The sequence below is a fragment of the Ipomoea triloba genome, chromosome 6, assembly GCF_003576645.1.
Source record: "Ipomoea triloba cultivar NCNSP0323 chromosome 6, ASM357664v1".
Taxonomy (NCBI): domain Eukaryota; kingdom Viridiplantae; phylum Streptophyta; class Magnoliopsida; order Solanales; family Convolvulaceae; genus Ipomoea; species Ipomoea triloba.
In genome coordinates, this window is record NC_044921.1 from 26,403,442 (window position 1) to 26,424,232 (window position 20,791).

General features: G+C 39.2%; 4 protein-coding genes across 4 annotated transcripts; 3 read left to right on the forward strand and 1 right to left on the reverse strand.

The window, feature by feature from the left end:
- The first annotated feature begins 2,662 nt into the window (after positions 1 to 2,662).
- LOC116022186 lies at positions 2,663 to 9,251 on the forward strand. The gene is made up of 13 exons (XM_031262787.1): positions 2,663 to 3,834; positions 4,295 to 4,472; positions 4,771 to 4,883; positions 5,022 to 5,120; positions 5,202 to 5,271; positions 5,743 to 5,798; positions 6,941 to 6,991; positions 7,263 to 7,367; positions 7,482 to 7,526; positions 7,757 to 7,862; positions 8,239 to 8,438; positions 8,586 to 8,669; positions 8,777 to 9,251. The coding sequence occupies exons 1-13, from the start codon at positions 2,731 to 2,733 to the stop codon at positions 8,942 to 8,944; spliced, it is 2,379 nt and encodes a 792-aa protein (XP_031118647.1). The 5' UTR covers positions 2,663 to 2,730; the 3' UTR covers positions 8,945 to 9,251.
- Positions 9,252 to 9,745: 494 nt separating this feature from the next.
- Positions 9,746 to 10,707, forward strand: LOC116022187 (22.0 kDa heat shock protein-like). Its single transcript, XM_031262788.1, has 2 exons — positions 9,746 to 9,972; positions 10,082 to 10,707. Exons 1-2 carry the CDS (start codon positions 9,882 to 9,884, stop codon positions 10,603 to 10,605), a joined length of 615 nt encoding a protein of 204 aa, XP_031118648.1. The 5' UTR covers positions 9,746 to 9,881; the 3' UTR covers positions 10,606 to 10,707.
- A 1,809-nt stretch (positions 10,708 to 12,516) lies between these two features.
- On the forward strand, positions 12,517 to 16,212 carry LOC116022923 (protein QUIRKY). The gene has a single exon (XM_031263835.1). The coding sequence runs from the start codon at positions 12,666 to 12,668 to the stop codon at positions 15,816 to 15,818; it is 3,153 nt and encodes a 1,050-aa protein (XP_031119695.1). The 5' UTR covers positions 12,517 to 12,665; the 3' UTR covers positions 15,819 to 16,212.
- A 48-nt stretch (positions 16,213 to 16,260) lies between these two features.
- LOC116022924 (hypersensitive-induced reaction 1 protein) lies at positions 16,261 to 19,236 on the reverse strand. The gene is made up of 6 exons (XM_031263836.1): positions 19,084 to 19,236; positions 17,965 to 18,170; positions 17,560 to 17,680; positions 17,313 to 17,404; positions 17,127 to 17,223; positions 16,261 to 16,799 (listed from the first exon to the last, which is right to left on the reverse strand). The coding sequence occupies exons 2-6, from the start codon at positions 18,151 to 18,153 to the stop codon at positions 16,432 to 16,434; spliced, it is 867 nt and encodes a 288-aa protein (XP_031119696.1). The 5' UTR covers positions 18,154 to 18,170; positions 19,084 to 19,236; the 3' UTR covers positions 16,261 to 16,431.
- Between the last annotated feature and the right edge of the window lie 1,555 nt (positions 19,237 to 20,791).

Here is a 20,791-nt window from a genome sequence, read left to right on the forward strand (position 1 = left end):
ATTACTTTTTAAAACAAATTATTGTATTCGATATTAAAAATTCGTACTAATAATATTTATTAAAGGACATTTATAACAGCAATAAGTGCGACTATAATCAACATATAGACCAACTCGGTTCTTTTAATTATGAAAATTCCAAATTTTCTTTAATGGTAAAGGATTCCAAACTACGCATTTCTTTATATTTGTTGTTATATATACATGGCAAAATTTAGGGTCATATGTAGGGTACCTAAGCCAATTGTAACGTAACATCCGGTATGCTTAGTGCATGGCTGGGCAGCTCATGAGACTAATTCCATGCCCCAAAAAAAAAAAAAAAAAAAAAGATCAATTAACTAAATAGGTGATTTTACACCTGATTTTGACTATGACAAATTCCAAAACTTTAAACTCAAAATATAAAAAATTATAGAAGATTTTTTTTGACTTTCTGAGTCTTAAATTATCTCGATTTAACTTTGTATTGAGTTAATACCCAATTTAGTCATGGACTATAGTGGTTTTACTCAATTTAGTCCTAAGTGATTTTTTGTACTCAATTAAGTCCCGGACTTTGATGATATTACCCAATTAAGTCCTCCGTTAACAATTCCGTTAGTTGATGGTTAAAAGTAAGGTTAATATGGTAACTTATCCTCCCTCCTCCCTTTTGGTCAAATTTTCATCTTTTTCCTCGGCTCATTTTTCCTGCGTCTTCTTTCCGATCGTAAAAAAAAAACAAAAAAAAAAAGTAGAAAGAAAATTGTGAAAAGGATCGGGGGGAGAGAGAGAGAGGGGTGGGTTAGGTTTTGTGGTGGAATTTTATTTTTTGGGTTTTGGCTTGTGGTTATGATGATGGAAGTTGTAGGAAAGTTGATGGCAGGGAGGTTGGGGAGGAGATGCAAAGTTCAAAATGGTGGTAGAAGAAGAAAGTGGTCCAGGGAAAGAGGACATAGCCTACCATTGATGAGCTCACTGAACTTCTGGCCTCAAAACTCACTGCACGACTACACAGAAAAAATGGAGCTTCATCCGCCTCGTGCAAATTCACTCTCTGTTTATCACATGTGGTCTCTGCCGCCAGAATTCATGGCTCAGGAAACTACTCGACCACTACATATCCCTGCATGCGTTCCCCGCCCTCTTCCTATGTGTGTTCTCTCTTCATTCTGATCGAAGAACCTAATGCCCGTTTGTAGAACACCATGATCAAAGGTTATTACACGACTTCAAACGCCCTTGACTCCATTCTTTTTCACAATTTTTCTTGCTGGTTTAAGTTTTTTTTTTTTTTTTTTAATTAGAGTAAAAAAGAAGATGGGGGAGAAATTAGGAAGAAGATGGAAATTTGACCAAAAGGGATGGTGGAGGATAAATTACCATATTAACCCTACTTTTAACCATCAACTAACGGAATTGTTAACGGAGGACTTAATTAGGTAAAATCATCAAAGTCTGAGACTTAATTGAGTACAAAAAGTCACTTATGACTAAATTGAGTAAAACCACTATAGTTCAGGACTAAATTGGGTATTAACTCGAAGATATATAGTTAAAAATCTAAAATGTTGCATAAATAGATGATTAGTTCAAGGTTTTTGGGCTTCTAACCAAGCTTGGACAACCTCATTCGAATAGTTTCTTGTAAAGCCCAATAAGATAAAATTAAAGTAATACATCTATATTGGGCTTGTTAGGCTTTCTTCAACTTTGGGTCTAAGTTTTCAATCCATTCTTCTTTAATACAATAGTTATACCAGGGTCTCGGATCCATCTTGCAAGGTAAACTCGTGTCCATTTATATATTTATATACTGAATATTCAGTATATAAATTGTGAGCATTCATTATGTAAATTGTGTATATTGACCCGAGTCCACATAGTAATTGTGTAATTATGTATTCGTTTAAGATCAATCTTCAATCATTATTGTGTGGATCATGCTCTATACAGCTGTGTGAATCATACTATTAAATAATATACATTCAATACACAAATTAAAAATATATTATTTTGTATAATATACATTCATTACACTAATAATGTACTTTTAGTATTGACGGGGAATATACCCCGAGTATGCCACCTCGTTAAATCTATACTTGGGGTGTATAGTCGTCCTGCCAATCGTATGGTCGGAGATCGGGAACGTTTCACTGAGCCGACCGCTCAGACTTCATCTCCATTCCAGGAACCTCGGTGGCGACCTCCCAACGGTCCGGAATGACCTTTGATTGATGGATGGACGTCCCGTCGGTATCGCCACGTGTTAGCCCTCGTTTCGGCTTGGAGTCCGGCCGTCGCATGGCGCCCACATGCTGGAAGGGCGGAGATTGGATTTTCTCCTCCTATAAATAGTTCATTTATGAGGAGAGAGTGGGACTTTTGGGCGATTATTAGCTGAATTTACTTATAGCATCGGACGATAGGGAGGCTCACAGTCACTACAGATCGCCCGAGCCCAATCTGATCAACTGTGTTTCCTTCCGGTTTACAGATTATTAAATTAATAAAAGCCATCGTATTATCACTTCGCCTCCGTTTTTACGTTATCAAGTATATTAAAAATGTATTTTTTTTGCATTATCAAATTAATTGTACCTTAATTTTTGCAATTGTGCCCCTACACTTTTTTTTTCTTAATATAAAGCTCCCACAAAAAATTGTTTACGATTCTTCTTCCCTCAATTCTTCAACACCCAGGCCAGAGTCCAATTCTGCAATTGAGAAAACTGTGGATCGAAGATGGCCTATTCATGGCGACCTCAACCACCACAACAGCCTCCATTGCAAGGCGATCGATGCCCGGTCTGCTCATACTCTCACTTCCCCTTTTGCCCTCCACCGCCACTGTACCCTCCCAACCCTAGACTGCAATATCAGCCACATCCCGCCCAGTTCTACCATGGGCACCCACCAGTACCACCGCAACCGGCTTACGATCCCTTCGTCGATCACCATACCGGGCCCCACCAAGTTCCTCCTCACCGTCCATACGCTGATGGCTACCAAGGTCTTCGCTCGCCGTGGAATCAAGGCGCTAATTTTAATAATGATCCATATGGGAATTCGAATTCAACCGATAATTTTAGTCATGGTAATGGTGGAGCTAAGAGAATGCGTATGGATGATCCGAGCTCAGTTGTGAATGAAAGTTATGAGAAATCAGCTAGGTTTTCGTTTGATGACGAAAGGAGATTGCAATTGATTCGTGATCATGGTGGACCAGCGGATCAGGGAAACTCTGAAGGATATGGGAACGGTGCGAACAACTTTCGTGACTCGGGATGTGGCGATTTGGACAGAAAACAGGCTAGTAGTGAACAAGTTGATAAGAATTTGGTTCAGAGTAATGGCTATGGATTTAGCAGTTTTCCAGCTAATAATTACAATAATGTAGACCAGGGGCGGAATACAATTCAGCATGAACAAAGTGGTGCTCTTGGGTTTGGCTCAGAAAATCACAATTTTGATAGTTCATATCCTGATTTTTACCCAAAGCAGCATTCTTTAGAGCTGAAGCAAAACCAATATGGTTCAGCAATAACTAGGCAAGGAGCCTCAAACCCGAGAGGCATGGCTATTGGTCTGAGTCAGGGTTCACGAGCATTCCCTGGCCAGCTTCCACTTCCTTCCTCGCCACCACCACCTCTTCCTGCAGGAACTCCTGGCCGCCCTTTCTTAGAGCCAGTTGTTTCATCATCACCATCAGGAACAGCCTCTTCATTATTTCCCATTCATACTGGTACATCAGCTTCAATGCCTTCCTACCCTCCAGCCACTGAAGCAGCTCAAGCCTACTATCATGCCAATGGCAATTCAAAGCCTCCATCTGGCTTTGCTATGGAGGTATACTTTCAATTTAGATTTTATTCTTCAATTTAATAATTGATTCTGTGTAGAATAATTTGAAAGTATTAAGCATTTAAGCCTATTAGAGAGGGTAATGTTCCTCTTTGCACCCACATCATATGCTTATATGCTATTCATTCCAAAGATTTGGTGTAATGGGTTGGACTTTATAGCCAAAGCAATTAGAGCAAAGAGTCTTAGGGGAAAAATAAGACTTCCTGAAATGCATGAATGGAAATGCCTTTTGGAGGTTTTTGTGTGTGTGTGTGTGTGGGTATATTAGACAAACCCAATTGAAATTGTGAAAGGCAGCAGAGGCTAGAAGTTAACAAGCATAGCTAGTTTATAGGACCATTATATCAATCCATTTGAAGGGAATGCATATAGCTTCCTTTTTTTTTTTCCTTATCAAAATGATAGTAATGTCCAAATCAGTGCTAAAGATTGCAACTTTCAGGAACTTCGGACTTTTCACTATGCTTCGTCAAGGACATGCTCAGGAGAAAGTGAACAGTATCCTGCCAGGCATCCATCTTCTGAAAAGCCTAAGATTTTTGATGCTTCTCACATTTTAAAGCGTCCACATAGATCTGCCCGGCCTGATCATATAGTTGTAATCCTTCGAGGGCTTCCAGGTATGCTTATGTCTCTTTTACTGCTGCATCCTTTTTCTTGTATTCTTCATATCTCCTTTAAGTACTTATATTTGTGAGTGCTTGGCAGATTTTACCTTTTCTAGTGGCTTCTTGTTGACTAACTTTTGGGTCATGGCCATTTTTGTTGATGTGTAAACTTCATGTTCTATTAAAGTTTGTAGTTAAGTATGAAGATTCCAGTGGACTTTAGGTCATTGTCATTCTGTGTTCTTATTGCACAATAATGCTTGCTCAGGACTTGCAATTGAGAGCTTACAGCAATTTGTTACTCTTTCAGGGAGTGGAAAGAGCTATTTGGCAAAAATGTTGCGTGACCTTGAGGTTGAGAATGGTGGTAATGCCCCAAGAATTCACTCGATAGATGATTACTTTATGACTGAAGTTGAAAAGGTCTTTGTATTTTCTACTAGTTAATGGTCTTTTTTAAAACAGGATTTTAACTTATTTTGTCTACTTTATTACTGTTAATTAAAAGAATATTCATCCCCATAGATTTTGTAACATATAAGAATATTGTTCAATATGCAGGTTGATGAAAGTGAAGTTTCAAAGTCTGCTGGCTCTACCAAAGGGAAAAAATCTGTGAAAAAGGTCATCGAGTATTGCTATGAACCTGAGATGGAGGAGGTGATAGAAACTTTCCTAACGCATCTTTTTATTTGTTTGCTTTTGTCTACGTATTCCTGTATTAACACAGCTTCCTTCCAGGCTTATCGGTCAAGCATGTTGAAGGCATTTAAGAAGACCCTTGATGAGGGGGCTTTCTCCTTTGTAATTGGTATGGTTTTCGGCATGAAAGTTTTTATGTCTCTTTTAAATGTTTTAATTTTTTAAATTTCTCAATGATCTTGAAGCCATACAGATGAAATGCTTGCCTTTCTGAAAGATTCTGTGGATTCACATTTGCATTCCAATTTTATTTTTTTTAATTGCATCAGCAGTAGCTCTTATGAAACATTAGCCTATGCCTTAATTGGGACATGTCACATGCGTGTGCAAAATAAACCCATAAATTTTTAATAAAAATGTTAAGGTTAAACTTTAAAAAGTGTACCTTAGGTTCTCTCAAGGTTCACTGGAGGTTGGTTCATTAGTTGTACTAGATTGTCAACTTAAAGGTTCAAAGATAGTTTAATTTTAGATTAAGTGGTGATGCAGTGCCTATGCACTGCCTTCAGTTTACTAACAACAGATGCAGTTTTGTTCGGCTATTGACCCATTTGTTGCTGGTATTTGTTCCTCATCTTAGTGGATGACCGCAATCTGCGGGTAGCTGATTTTGCTCAATTTTGGGCAACTGCAAAGGTATACTCTCAATTCTTGATTTCCTACAAACAGTGCATGTGTTCTGTTCTTGGTATATCTGTTTGTGGGATGCTGTGAAGGTCTGCGTTTTCTTGCCTTTGGGCGTCTCTTTCTATTTTTTAGTGAACTATACATAGTCACCACTAGTGTCCATGTTAAGTATTGAACTTGAAGCTTAGTTCAAAACTGTTCCACTTTGTGTGAGGGAAATTAGCATTTTAACCTTTTAGTGATGGACAAGTTGGACAATGTGCAGTTCAGTTTCCTTGGCTTGCTTGCCTTGTGATACTTAATAGAATGCCTTTAATTTGTCAATGCATTTTTCTTGTCAACTATATTGAATACATGTGTGGTTGTTAGTAATTTTCATTTCCCCACTCCCGTGCACCCTCACCACTTCCAATCACCTTCCCATGAAGGGCTCCAAATGTTGGGTCTAAGAGAACTGTAGGATAAATCTTTTCTGGATATGCTGAAAGCAGCAATGATCTTCGCTTTATATTTGTTTTATTTTGATATGTTATTATTAGCTCTCTGCGGATTGATTTTAAGATGCTTTATGAGTTTATGGTAATGTGAAGGTAGGCGTGATCATTATATCCTTCTCTTAAACCCCCATCAGGTTGGCTAACTGGGGTTATATCATTTTTGAATGTTCAACATTGTTCCAGACTTATAGATGATTAATTTTCTTGTTTAATATTTGGTTGGCAGTCTGTAATCCTTTATTTTATTTTATTTTATTTTATTTTGGGTGCATGACCATTGTAGTCCATTATTCCTACTACCAAGTGTTCCCATATGTTGATTTGAGATTCACATAAAATTACTGAGAACAGTTTTTTTGCAATTATGGATGTTCAATCTGCATCTGTCAACCACACAACTAAAAAGTTCAATTTCATATATATGGATTCTTTTGCTCGACATAACTTCAGTATGCAGAGTTGTGAAGTGTTTGAAACATAGTTTGTATTTATGTTTGGAGGGAGCATAGTTTTTGTTGCATTTGCTCTACCTGTTTCAACTACTTTTCAAGTTCTGTATATATTTATTTAGATATCTGAAAAGCTGAAGTTTATATGCATTTATTAAGTGTAGTATTGGTACTTTTTTACTCATTCAGTTGTTTATTATTTCAGAGGTCGGGGTATGAAGTGTACTTACTAGAAGCTCCGTACAAGGACCCAGCGGTAAGTTAACCCTCAGCCCATCATAAGTTTTACTCAGTCATGAGGTTGTAGATGTGCACATAACCCGATGTTTTCTGCATGGCATCCATGGGCTGACTTATTTAATTGAATATATTGTTTTTTTTTTGAAAGGTTTAATTGAATATATTGTATTTGGTGTTCTCCTATCCAATATTTTAATGGAATGGAATAAGGAACTCTGCAGTGATTTTTGTTTTCTTCTACCGTTTTCCCCTCAATTATGGTCTGCTAATCTCTTAATGGATTCCAGGGATGTGCAGCAAGGAATGTGCATGGTTTTACGCTGGATGAAATACGGAAGTTGACTTGCCAGTGGGAAGAAGCTCCATCCCTGTATTTGAAACTGGATGTTAAGGTCTGTTCTATTATATATAAAATTTGCTGTAATTGCATTAGTTGCAGTAATTGAAACCTTGACTATTATATATAAAATTTGAATTCTTCTTAAACATATATATATTTTTTTCAGTCATTAATTCATGGAGATGATCTTGAGCATGGTGCAATAGAAGAGGTAATTTCTTCTAGCTGATGTTTCATTAAGTATATAAAACTATGTTTTGACAAGGTAAAACATTTAATTCACTGATTTATCAAACAACTGCTAAAAAAAGGAATGCATAAAACATGGGCTGTACCTGCTTATATCTAATTTTTTACCCAAAAGCTTAATGCCTGAGGTACTTGACTATCTGATACTCCTGAAATAAATTTTTCTGAAGAATTATTTCATAAATTTTCCAGGTAGACATGGACATGGAGGATGGAGATTCAGCAGCAGAACCATCTACTTCTGAACAAGGGAATACCGAGAATGCTGTACTACCTGCAAGCGATATCACTTCTGATGGTATGTTGTGAATGATGTTTTTATACTAGTTAATACTATGCAATATTACAACCTTAAACCTCCAATAAATTCTGCAAATAATCAATTTACGAAATCACAATGTCCAAGGATTCTACTAAGTGGGAGTAAGTACATGCACATGCCCCCCAAGAATGGTGGGAGGTCAAACCCTGGTAGTCCTATGTTACAACTTTCAACCATTTTTACCCCCACTTGACTTGGTTCTTTATTTGATTTCCCTCTTCATCACCAATGCTTTTTTTAATAAATAAATTTGGTTAAATTCTTAGAAGCATATACAACTGACTGCTGCGTTTCCTGCCTTTATGGTTGATTCCAAAGACATGTTTCCTGAAATTGTTCTCTAATTGTATAGCTAAAGGTGATTTGAGTTGGGATGATGAAGCAGAACACCATATTGATTCAGTGAAGGATTTGGGAAAGAGTAAATGGTCAACTGATTTGGATGAGGATGACATCCAAAAAGATGAAAATACTAAAAGGAAACCTAATGCCCTCTCTGGTTTAATCCAATCTTACAGAAAACAAAGTAAAAGAGTACGATGGGGGGATCAGGTATGTAGTTCAAAGTGTTCTATAGTATTTATAGTGCCATTCCTTCTCTATGACAGTATGACACCACTGTAATTCTCTTCTTGCAATGATTTGCTATCATTCAAGGTTATATTCTGTATAATTTTGTTTTGCTACTTCTTTCCCTAGGCTGGTAAAGCAGGATTTTCAATAGGAGCAACTAAAGCCGCTAATGTATCATTAATAATTGGTCCTGGTGAAGGGTACAACTTGGTAAAGTTCCGTCTATGCTTTGTTCATTATGATTCGCATTCAGTTTCATTTTAAGATTGTTTTTGTAATTTTTTTTTTTTTTTTTTTTTGGGTTTAAACATTTGCAGAAATCAAACCCTCTCCGGGAAGAAGAAAAAACAACATTAATTAATGGCAGGCAAACAAAGAGGCAGGGCGTGTTCCAAGAACAATTACGTGCTGAGCATGAGTCCTTCAAGGCTGTTTTTGACAAAAGGCGACAACGAATTGGGGGCCTTGATGCCGAGGAGGAATGATATTTGTCAGGAGATGTAGCAAATGCCCAATTCCTCCTCTCTACCCTTCCCTTCATCTCCAATCTCCAGCCTCATAGATTATTGGGTTCCCAACTTGTGTAATATCGTCATTTGTTTACATGAAAGCTGTGTGGGGACTGGGGAGGGGGCCTTGAAGTTGCCATTTGTAAACTGTAGTTTCATTAAGAAGCATGAGTTTCTAGGGCAGAGATGGAGATGATAACAGATGACACGTTCCAGACATTTTGTATTACTAAAACAATTTTGAAGGAAAATCCTTGCAATGCAAAATTTTGTTGTCTACCAATGTTTATTATAGTAGTGGGTTCCATAGTGAACTGTTGGCACAGGTCGAGTTTTAGCAGTAGTAATGTGAGAGTTATACTCGCTTTTTGTGGATACCAGGTATTGGTCGTGATTTATTCTCTTATAATTTTATTGGGTCAGAGTGTGAGGGTATTGTGGCGAGAATTTTGCTTTTTGTGAGAAAGATTTGAATATTTTACTTAGTGAAAATTTTTATAATGCTATGATGACAATATGGCATACTTCAAAAATGTTGGAACAATTGGTGGCTAAGAGGAAAAACAAGAAGGGATTTCTTTGATGGTAGTCCCAAGTCCCAACAAAGGTCATTTGGTTTAGGCAAAGGAAAGGATAAACTCTTCCCTTCTTCCATTTTCAGATACACAGAATAATAATAAGCAGGATCTTGCAAGAAAAGCTTACATCAACTTGAATGTGAACATCAAAGCATAACAATACACACTGGTTTAGGCCATCTGATTCTTGATTCTTGAATCCCTTATGCTTATATAAATAATAGACATCACATTTGATCAAAACAGATATAATCAGCTGAATCAAGCTGTGTTGAGGCGAAACAAGAAAGATCGCGCTGATTGACTCGACTGTTGTTGGAACTCAAATTTCATCAATGGCAAATGCAGCAGCATATAAAGAGCTCACACCTCCTTTCTACTGGCTTGAGGATTCAAGCAGTCATTATCTCATTCTTGATCTTCCTGGTATCTGTAACCCATCCATGTTTTTGTGTTTTTTTAGTTCTAAATCTGGTTAGTTTTGTAAGGCAAACCTATAATCTCATATGTTTCCCGTCATGCTTCTTCATTTAAGGGTTCAGAAGGGAGGAAATAAAGGTTGAAGTCGATAATGAAGGCCATATAAACATAAGTGGAGAGAGGAAGATGAATGAAAGCGAGTATATCTTCTTTAAGCAATCTTTCAACCCACCTGAGAATTCAAGACCTGAAACTGCCACAGTATTGCTTGAAGACGATATTCTCTACGTAAGCATCTCGAAACAAGCAACAGAGAAAGAAGGCGAAAAAATTCCACCTGGGAACCCTGTTCAAGAACAGAATCAGCAAAACCAGTCTAACACATCGAGTGATGAAATAGATTCAGAACACGAAAATGACAAAAACAGATACGGCAGCTGTTGTTCATCTGACGAAGAAGACGAAGAAGAAGAATTTCATGACGCGAAAGCAATGCATAACCTGAAACAGGAGACAATATTGCCAATGGGAGCAGACAAGCTGAGAAGGAACAGCATGATTGTAACAGTCGTTATCCTGGCAATTTCTTTAGGTGTTTTAGTCATTCATAATAAACCCACTGCAATGAACTATGATTGAATTCAACAAAAAGTGCCATTTTCAGATATATATTCTCATCATCATCATGTAAAGGATGCATAGCCAACAAGTTCTGAGCCTGCAATGCAAAATGCTTTGCCATTTCACTGAAGATATTATTTTATAATTTTATAAATTCTTGGGATGTTCCTTAATCCTTATTGTTCAAAAAGATCAAAAGACAATCCTTTAAAATATTAATCTGGCTAAACACAAGTGAAACAAACAATTTTCCTGGAACTAAGGACTGGTTAATGGAGAAAAAAACCTAATTGGTCCAATTTTCTGTCTGAATGCAACTACAGACACAGATTCACCTGTACAAGAATCAGTTCAAAACATCACTTTGTTATCTCAAAAGGATCTGATTCGATAACAAAGGCCATCCACCACTTTAGAAAAGGTGCAACTGTGCCTAAACATTGTTATTCCACCACCTCTTAATGGGGATGAGGCTTCATATTTATGTCTGTAAAAGGTGAGGGTGAAGAAGAAGCCAGAAAGTATAAAGGAACAGATCCCTATTTTTACACTGCTAGAATCACATCATATTTCTTCGATAAGAAAGTTCCCATCAATCCTCACACTGTTCTAATCTCTCTAAAAGGTCTTTTGGCCACTTCCCAGTTCCCTCTCATTGCAAACTCAGACATACACTAAACTCATTTCTAAATAACTCTAATTTAGGGCCACAATAGTGCAATACCATAGTGGGATTTGTGGCTTTAGGATGTCAGGCTGCATAAAGTTCACTTTTTTTTTTTTTTTTTTGGGTTTGAAGTTGTAAAGTGGGAATTACACACTAAACTAAGGGCACAGGACAGAAACAGTAAAGTGAAGATTTTGAGGTTTGTGTTCTAACCTAAACCCAGCAATTTCAGCAAATCATGGGGACTTAGGCTCTAAACTCCATAATAACCCTAAAAAGCAACCACCACATCCCTGGTTTTCCACCAAGAATTTGAAATCTTGGGCTTTTCAGTCAGTCAGGCAAGGCATAAGTCAAGACTGGGCAGTGTACATGACAGCTTTGGTGTTGACAATAGATGCTGAAGAATAGGGCCCTGGAGAGATTAAAAAAAAAAAAAGTTGGGTGCTTTTGTTTCAAATGGTTTTCATGAAGTGCTTTTGACAAAAGGGAAAGGGTCCAGGCCATAGTTGGGAACCAGAATCATGCGCCTACAAAAAGCTTCCTTCTGCAGTGGGATTGTTTAATCAACCTTTCTACACTACCATTTGGGAGATGAGAGCACATAGGAAACAAACCTACCACTAATCGCGTCAAAACGCTTTAAAAATTTCCTACAATCTGAAGGCTCACTCATCTTTATAAAAAAGAACATGTGAAAATTTTCTTTAAAAATGATAACTTTCTCGGTTCTTAGATACAACATACTGATGTCGGTGTTGTAGATTTAGTGGCAAGAAGAACATAGATATTCAATAAATTTTCAGCATTCTAGCATCTATGATAACTTGAGACAAAATCCATGTTGTAATGAGAATAATTAGCATAATATACTATAAGTGGTTATGTGAATGGGAAGTTCTAGAGATGTTAGATTTGGGAACTCAAAAGGTAGGGAGAAATTTTTTAAGATAAAAGGTAGATAAAAGAAAACTTCTCAAGAGAGATTGGAATCTAATTCCTCTCCCTCCAAAGCAGAGCAGATAACAATAGAATTTTGTCTAATCCTATCCAAGTCATATCAATTTTAATTTCGTACAAATTTTGATGTTGATATTTTTATTCGGACTAACAAAATTAAAATAATTAATTATTAATTATCACGTTAAAAAGTAAAAGTGGGGGAATAGAAAATAAATAGAGAGAATCATATAGATACAGTAACTAACCGAAATCAACAGTTAAAAGTAAAATTCGAAACCCAAGAAACCAACTTATGAAAAAGGGGTCACGTAAAAAAAGCAAAGAACAAAGAAGCAAAGCATCAAAATAAAAGAATTCATAACCAAAAAAAAAACTTCTTCTCCCTTTCTCTCTCTCTCTCATAACAGTCCTTTACCGCCTTCAACGGCCACGCCCGCATAATGAAACCATGACGGCGTCATCAGAGCATCCGGATCATCCACCGCCGCAGCAGCAGCCGCCGCCGCCGCAGCAGAAAGCGCCTCAAGCGATCCGAAAGCTTGTGATAGAGGTGATCGACGCTCGGAATCTCCTTCCCAAGGACGGCCAGGGAAGTTCCAGCGCGTACGTGGTGGTGGACTTTGACGGCCAGAAACGGCGGACGTCGACGGTTTGCAGAAACTTGAATCCGGTATGGAACGAGGTGCTGGAGTTCGTGGTGTCGGATCCGAAGACGATGGAGTTTGAGGAGCTGGAGATTGACGTGTACAATGATAAGAAGCTGAGCAATGGGAACGCGAGGAAGAATCAGTTTCTCGGGAGGGTTAAAGTGTACGGAACGCAGTTCGCGAGGCGGGGAGAGGAAGGATTGATTTATTTTCAGTTAGAGAAGAGGAGTGTGTTCAGCTGGGTGCGAGGCGAGCTTGGATTGAAGATTTATTACTACGATGAGCTGGTTCAGGAGGAGGAGCCGCCGCCGGAAGAGCAGCCGCCACCTCCCCCTCCGCCACCGCCGCCGGAGGAGATGAGGAAGACACCGACGGTTGTAATGCTAGACGAGCCACGGCCAAGGATTATTGAAATCCCTGGTTGTTCGGACGTTGCGATGGATGCACGAGAACCGTCTCCCCCGATTGTTACGATCGAGGAGTCTCCTCCTCCGATGACTGGCCCGCCGCCTGAGCAGCTACAGCAGCATTATGGTCCGCCGCATGAAGAGGCTCCACCGGGAATGAATATGCCTCCGCCGATGGAATATCCTCCGGAAGTGAAGAAGATGCAGGCAGGGAGAGTTGGAGAGGCGGTTAGGGTATTGAAACGGCAGAAAGATGAGTACTCGCCTAGAGTGATTACCGGGAAATTCGCGGAAAAATCAGAGAAAACGACGTCGCAGTTTGATCTCGTTGAGCCGATGCTATACCTATATGTGAAAATTGTTAAAGCACGTGGCCTCGCTCCGAGCGAGAGTCCATTTGCTAAGATCAGAACATCCACCGAACAAAGACGGTCCAGAATAGCCATGTTTCGACCCGGCCCGCCGGGCGAGCCTCCGACGAATCCGGAGTGGAACCAGGTATTCGCACTTGGCTACAATAAACAGGAAACAGCGAATTCCACTCTCGAGATTTCAATATGGGACGGTGCATCCGGTCATTTTCTCGGCGGCGTTTGTTTCGACCTCTCCGACGTCCCTGTCCGTGATCCGCCGGACAGTCCATTAGCTCCACAGTGGTACCACCTCGAAGGCGGCGGTTCCGATGACCAGCACAAGGTCTCCGGTGATATTCAGCTTTCCGTCTGGATTGGAACTCAAGCTGACGATGCCTTCCCGGAATCATGGAGCTCCGACGATCCATCGGTGGCGCACACCCGGCCGAAAGTGTATCAATCTCCGAAACTCTGGTACTTGAGAGTGACGGTGATCGAAGCTCAGGACCTCCACATAGCGCCGAATCTGCCGCCGTTGACATCGCCGGACGTCAGAGTCAAGGCTCAACTGGGGTTCCAATCCATACGCACTCGCCGCGGGCTAATGAACAACCATAGCTCCGCCTTCCACTGGAACGAAGACCTCATCTTCGTCGCCGGCGAGCCGTTAGAAGACAGTCTGATCTTGCTCGTAGAGGACCGTACAGGGAAAGATCCGATGCTTCTCGGGCACATCATAATTAACGTGGGGTCAGTTGAACAACGGCTTGATGAGCGGCTAGTGCCAGCTAAATGGCATGGATTGGAAGGTGGCGGTGCTCCCGGTGGGCCCTACTGCGGAAGGCTACAATTGCGGATGTGCTTGGAGGGAGGGTATCACGTGCTGGATGAAGCGGCGCACGTGTGCAGTGATTTCCGGCCCACGGCTAAGCAGCTCTGGAAGCCGGCTATTGGGATTTTGGAGCTTGGAATCCTCGGAGCCCGAGGGTTGCTACCCATCAAATCCAAGGGCCCGGGAAAAGGATCCACGGATGCTTATTGCGTTGCCAAATACGGCAAAAAATGGGTCAGGACCCGAACCATATTAGACAGCTTTGACCCGCGGTGGAACGAGCAGTACACGTGGCAGGTCTACGACCCATGTACGGTTCTCGCCATCGGCGTGTTTGACAACTGGCGTATGTTCGCCGACGCCGGCGAAGAAAAACCCGATTACCAAGTCGGAAAGATACACATACGGGTATCAACATTGGAGAACAACAAGGTATACACTAACTCATATCCTCTATTGGTTTTGTCACGGGCCGGGTTGAAAAAAATGGGCGAAATTGAGCTGGCGGTTAGATTCTCCTCCCCGTCATTGCTACCAGACACGTGCGCAGTTTACGGGCAGCCGTTATTGCCACGTATGCACTACCTCCGCCCGCTAGGCGTGGCGCAACAAGAGGCATTACGAGGAGCCGCCATTAAAATGGTGGCGGCGTGGTTGGCCCGATCGGAACCGCCGCTAGGATCGGAGGTGGTGCGATATATGTTGGATGCGGACTCACATAACTGGAGCATGAGGAAAAGCAAGGCAAATTGGTTTCGGATCGTGGCGGTTTTAGCTTGGCTTGTCGGGTTAGCAAAATGGTTAAACGATATCCGGCGATGGAGGAACCCGGTAACCACCATTTTGGTCCATATTCTTTATTTGGTTCTTGTTTGGTACCCGGATTTGATCGTCCCCACCGGATTCCTATACGTGTTCTTGATCGGAGTTTGGTACTACCGTTTCCGGCCAAAAATCCCGGCGGGAATGGACACCCGGCTTTCCCAAGCCCTAAATGTCGACCCGGATGAACTGGACGAGGAATTCGACACAATACCCAGTTCACGGCCGCCGGAAATTGTCCGGCTCCGGTATGACCGGCTGAGAATACTGGCGGCGAGGGTGCAAACAGTGTTGGGTGATTTTGCAACCCAGGGTGAAAGAGTGCAAGCTTTGGTTAGCTGGAGAGATCCGGCGGCTACAAAAATGTTCATTGTGGTGTGCTTAGTGATAACCATAGTGTTATATTCAGTGCCGCCGAAGATGGTGGCGGTGGCCTTAGGGTTCTACTTCCTCCGCCACCCCATGTTCCGGGACCCAATGCCCCCTGCAAGCCTCAATTTCTTTAGGAGACTTCCAAGCTTGTCTGATCGTTTGATGTAGTACAGTACTTACTAGTAGCAGTAAAATAATAGGAAGAAAAAAGGAAGAGAAATTAGAGTGACCACCAATTTTTGCTGTGGCTGTGGGGGATCCAAACAAAAAAAGTGGAAATTTGTTGTTCTCACAATCTTGAAAAAGATGTCTTTTTTATGCAAAAATAACGTTGGGAGAAGTGATGATGAGCAAGTGGGAGGGAGGGAGGAAATAAGAAAATGCTGTCCTGGACTATGGGCAGATTTGAAACGACAGGATATTATAATCCTGTCGTCAAAAGTATTGACATTCATTTGCCCATTCTTACAATTTATTTTTAAAAGTGAATGATCATCGGATTGGATTACATCTTTCTGTCACTGCTGTGCTGTAATGAAAAACTTCTTCATCTTTCTTTTGACTGCAGTTTTCACTAGTTCTCATTCCGTAGCAAATCACACAATAAGTGTATGGTATGGTAACTCCTCGTGTTAACTAACATTCACAATCTTCTTCCAAAACCAATATAAGTTGATAGTATTGACATTTCACAATCTTCACACCTAGTAAAGTAAACACACAATCGGAAATGGTAAAAGTTTTTATACAAATATGAAAAAAAGTCTGGAGAGTTGAGTATTTAGTGATGATGGTCAGACTGGGAAGCCTGAAGAAGGCCATCACGGATCTGGGCAGCCACATCGCGAACCGCCCCAGGGCCATGGGGGATGAAGACAGTGGATGATTTGTTGGCAGCGCCAATTTCCTTCATCGTGTCAAAGTACTGCGTCACGAGAACCATGTCCATGACATCTTTGGCTGTGGTTCCTGGCACGTTCACTGAGAATCCAAGAACGCTATCCCTAAGCCCGTCCACGATGGCTTGGCGTTGGCGGGCAATACCTAACCCTGAGAGGTACTTCGCCTCCGCCTCACCCTCAGCCCTCTTAATCTGCAAAATCTTCTCAGCCTCTGCCTTCTCGTTAGCAGCAACCCTTAGCCTAGCAGCTGGAAAAGTTCAAAGACGAGACAGAGTTATATTTTTTCTAGTACATTTGCATGGAAAGTTTCTCCACATTGCACAAATTTTGTATGCATAAATACCAATCTTTCTGTTATAAAGATAATCAAAAGAACAATGTTGTCTTATGATTATCAATAGAGATCACTATGCACTAAGAATATGCCTCTTTTTTCTTGGTGTTGAAGACTTTAAAGCTTATTTTGAATTTATGCATAAACATCTATAATTTATTACAATAAGATAAACACCATAGCAATCACATAGGTTTCGGCAAAAAACCAAATTGGAGAAGCAAGATATTGTTACTTTACCAGCATTGATTTCATTCATAGCTTTCTTAACATGCTCATCTGGTTCTATATCAACAATTAGTGTCTGAACAATTTCGTACCCATAGGCAGACATAGCCTGTGATCAAAGTCATCAAACACGAGAATTAGCAAACAATTTTGCTCAGTAGTGACAAAGTAGAAAGTTAGTTTCTAGAAGCTATTAACCTTCTCAAGTTCATCCTCAACAGCCTTGGCAATTTCAGTTTTTTGCTCAAAAACATCGTCAAGGTTGAGTTTCGGAACACTAGCTCTGATTACTGGACAGATATAATAAGAATGCAAATCAATTTCAGATAAGATCCCAGTAAAGACAACATAACTATGTGGAGAGATAGTCGTAGCATGGTAGCAGAATGTCCATGGCACTATGGCATAGGGTTCTGCGGAAACAATATTTAGCTTAGGTTTATACCATCAAAAACATATGCCTGAATTTGACCCTTAGTGTTGCTTAGTTTGTAAAAAGCATCATTTGCCTTGTCAGCCAGGGCACGGTACTGAATTGATGCGACAACATTGACGAACACATTGTCCTGCACATTCATAATAAATGAATATCAATAATATGGAGTATCTGACAAGAAAATAAATACGCAGTAATAAGTACTAAAATGGACTAACAAGCCAAATTTCTTCAGTGCTTCATGCGGAAAAACATTGAAGAAATCTAGTAAGGAACTAGAAATAACAAACACACTTTCCATCAAGGTACTAGAACAAAGGATTACATCCTAGATCCTGCTAGCAGTTACGAGTGCAAACTATAAAACAAGTACAGTCGTTTTATGATACGATCCTTGTGGAGAAAGGAACAGACCTTTGTCTTGGTCTCGCAGCGCACATCCAGCTGCTGCACCCGGAGGGTGAGATGACCAGCCAGTTGACTTCCAAGGAACCAAGGCACACAGTGGCATCCTGGCTCTAGCACATCTTGATACTTGCCAAAACGTTCCTTAATTGCAACAGTGGATTGATCTACTTGGACACAGCAGAACAGATTTCCCATCTTCTCCGAGGAAAGAACTGAAACACACAAATGTTAACAGTCCTGTCTCAGATTGCAAGAGCCAAGTGCATCTCTCTTTACAGTAATAATTTGTTATGCAGTATAAATATGGAACCAAAAGAACTTTCAGACTCATGAATTGACTACAGAACCAAACTATTAGGACTCTGCGTATTTGAGTTAGATTATGATTCTTGTCCTAGTCTCATTGTATATATACTTGTAATCTTAATCTTTGTAATTATTCTGATTCAATACAATACTTTTCTCATCCAAACCAATGATACCAAAATCATACAGAGCCAAAATATACCAGTACTGATCATACAATCCAGTGAATACACAGAACACGCTTACTAAAACTCCACATAATAATAGCTTAATAGTTACCTTTTCAAAAAAAAAACTAAACAGTTACGAATTTCCTCCAGTAAAGTCTTTGTTTTTCCCACTAAATCACAAAATAGGCATATCAGGGCGCAGAGGATATGATTTTTCTGTCAAATCCCTAAAACTACACACAGGTATTCACTTAAACAAGACAAAAAGATACTCCGTACAAATTTATTTAAAAAAAAAACAAAAGAAAAATCTTCATGAGATGCAGTAGAGCTATTAATTCAGTAGCGTGGTTTCAGAAACCCCAATTCAGTTTCATCCTACTCACAATATAACAGAAAAAGGTTGAATTTTGCAATCAGATCCAAAGGAGGAAAAAAAAAAAAAAAAAAAAAGCTGTCAAGGTTAAACAAAAAAGGGTCTCTAAGCCCAAATCGAAACTGCAATCACTTTCCGTAATTCAGAATTTGATTCCATATGTATTCCTCAAACATGCAAAAGCATACAGATATGGTGATCGTTGGAAGGAGGGCAGGGCTGGGTAGAGATATACTGGGGCCTAAGTAGAGATACAGAGGGAGAAAAACTTACAACGATGAAGCAACCGCAAATGGCGTCAAGCCGGAGAGAATACCTAAATTCAACTAATTCTTTCAGAATCCTATGATCTATAAATACCCAGAGTCCAGAAAAGGCAAGACAATGGCCGAATTATTGCTCCCTCTTTTCCACAATGTCACTGTCCTTTAATGAAGGCCAATATATTCCTATTTCCTAGTGATATTTTGAGATATTTTATAAGATAAATTAAAATTATTTTTAATTTTTAAATGATTTTTAATATTTGTTGAAATAAATATTTTAATTAAAATTTGTAGTTTTTTTTAAGTAATTAGTACAAAATTTATGGGTTAGTACAAAATTATGTCGAATTAAAATTTGTTGAACTAAATGCAATAACTCAATTTATGTAGAATTTGAGACGCAAAATTATTAAAGAAATTTAAAATTATATTGCATCTTTAAAAACTAAAATTATTATTGGTAAATACCGGGCTAGTACAATTTCAAGTACCTAACGTGTATGGTACAACATTAATATTAAATGTGATAGCATTGGTGTCTGATGATGGGATATTTTTTGTACCCTTAGGATAGCAACGTTCAATTATTAAAATCATATAAGAAGTTGAAGCCGGATTAACAAGAAATTACATTGAAATTCTCAAAGTCGTTGTTAGCTTAACAATTAAAAGTAAGTGGATATATACAATGAGACTTTGTTTGATGCTATCTTGTTTTCAACATCGTGTTACACAAGAATTGGTTTAGCCTCGAAAGATCGTAGATTTTTACATAGATTTGTTTGTTTTATATAAATTAAAAAGATAATTAAGAATTAAATAGACTCTCAAATTATACTGATTTGTGCAATTAGACTTTTCAATTTCAAAATTTCTAATTAGACTCTCAAACTTGTTATTTTGGAGCAATCAAAACCCTCTAACTTATTTGTGACCTGTAATGTTCCAGCAAATTCCGATGAACCTCCGGTGAACATCTAACCAAATTCCGACGAGTAAAGTCAAAATATTATCACTGGCGACGTCGCGTTCTACCGGAGAAGGGTTACCTTCTCCGGCAGTGGAGATGGCGACTAGTTTGGTATATCACGGATATTTACTCCGTAAAATTTTGGAGATCCTTATTGACTACAAGTATAGGAGATTCACTTGTGCTTGAAAAGAACGTGGCCCCGCATGTAATAATGATGACTTTGTCACATAATCTATACTACTTGCACATAGTTAAAGACTTTATAATTAAATAAAATATCACAAATCAATGTATATCGTTATCATGCATATGAACACAAACATTTAAATCAGTTGACTAAAAACTTTGGAGTTAATATAAAACCCTGTTGTGGTTGACGAAATGAGGGGCGGTATGTCATGTCTATCCAGCTAATATGAACGAAAAGTCACGAGCTGATGCACAAAAATTCCACAGTGTGTGCGTTATGTATTGCTTGGTCATAAATCATAATCCCATCCATTTAAATATTAATTTGACTATTATGTGAGACCGTCTCATGAACTTTATCTATAAAATGAATCAGTTCAAAATAAAAATATATTACTTATACTGAAAATATAATACTAATCAGGAGTAAAGTGTTTGTTACTCGAAAAAGTATAATATTTCTGAAGAAAAATATTATATTTTTAAATAAAAAAAGTAACAAACACTTTATTCCTGATTAGTATTACACTTTCATAATGACTCGACCTATTAC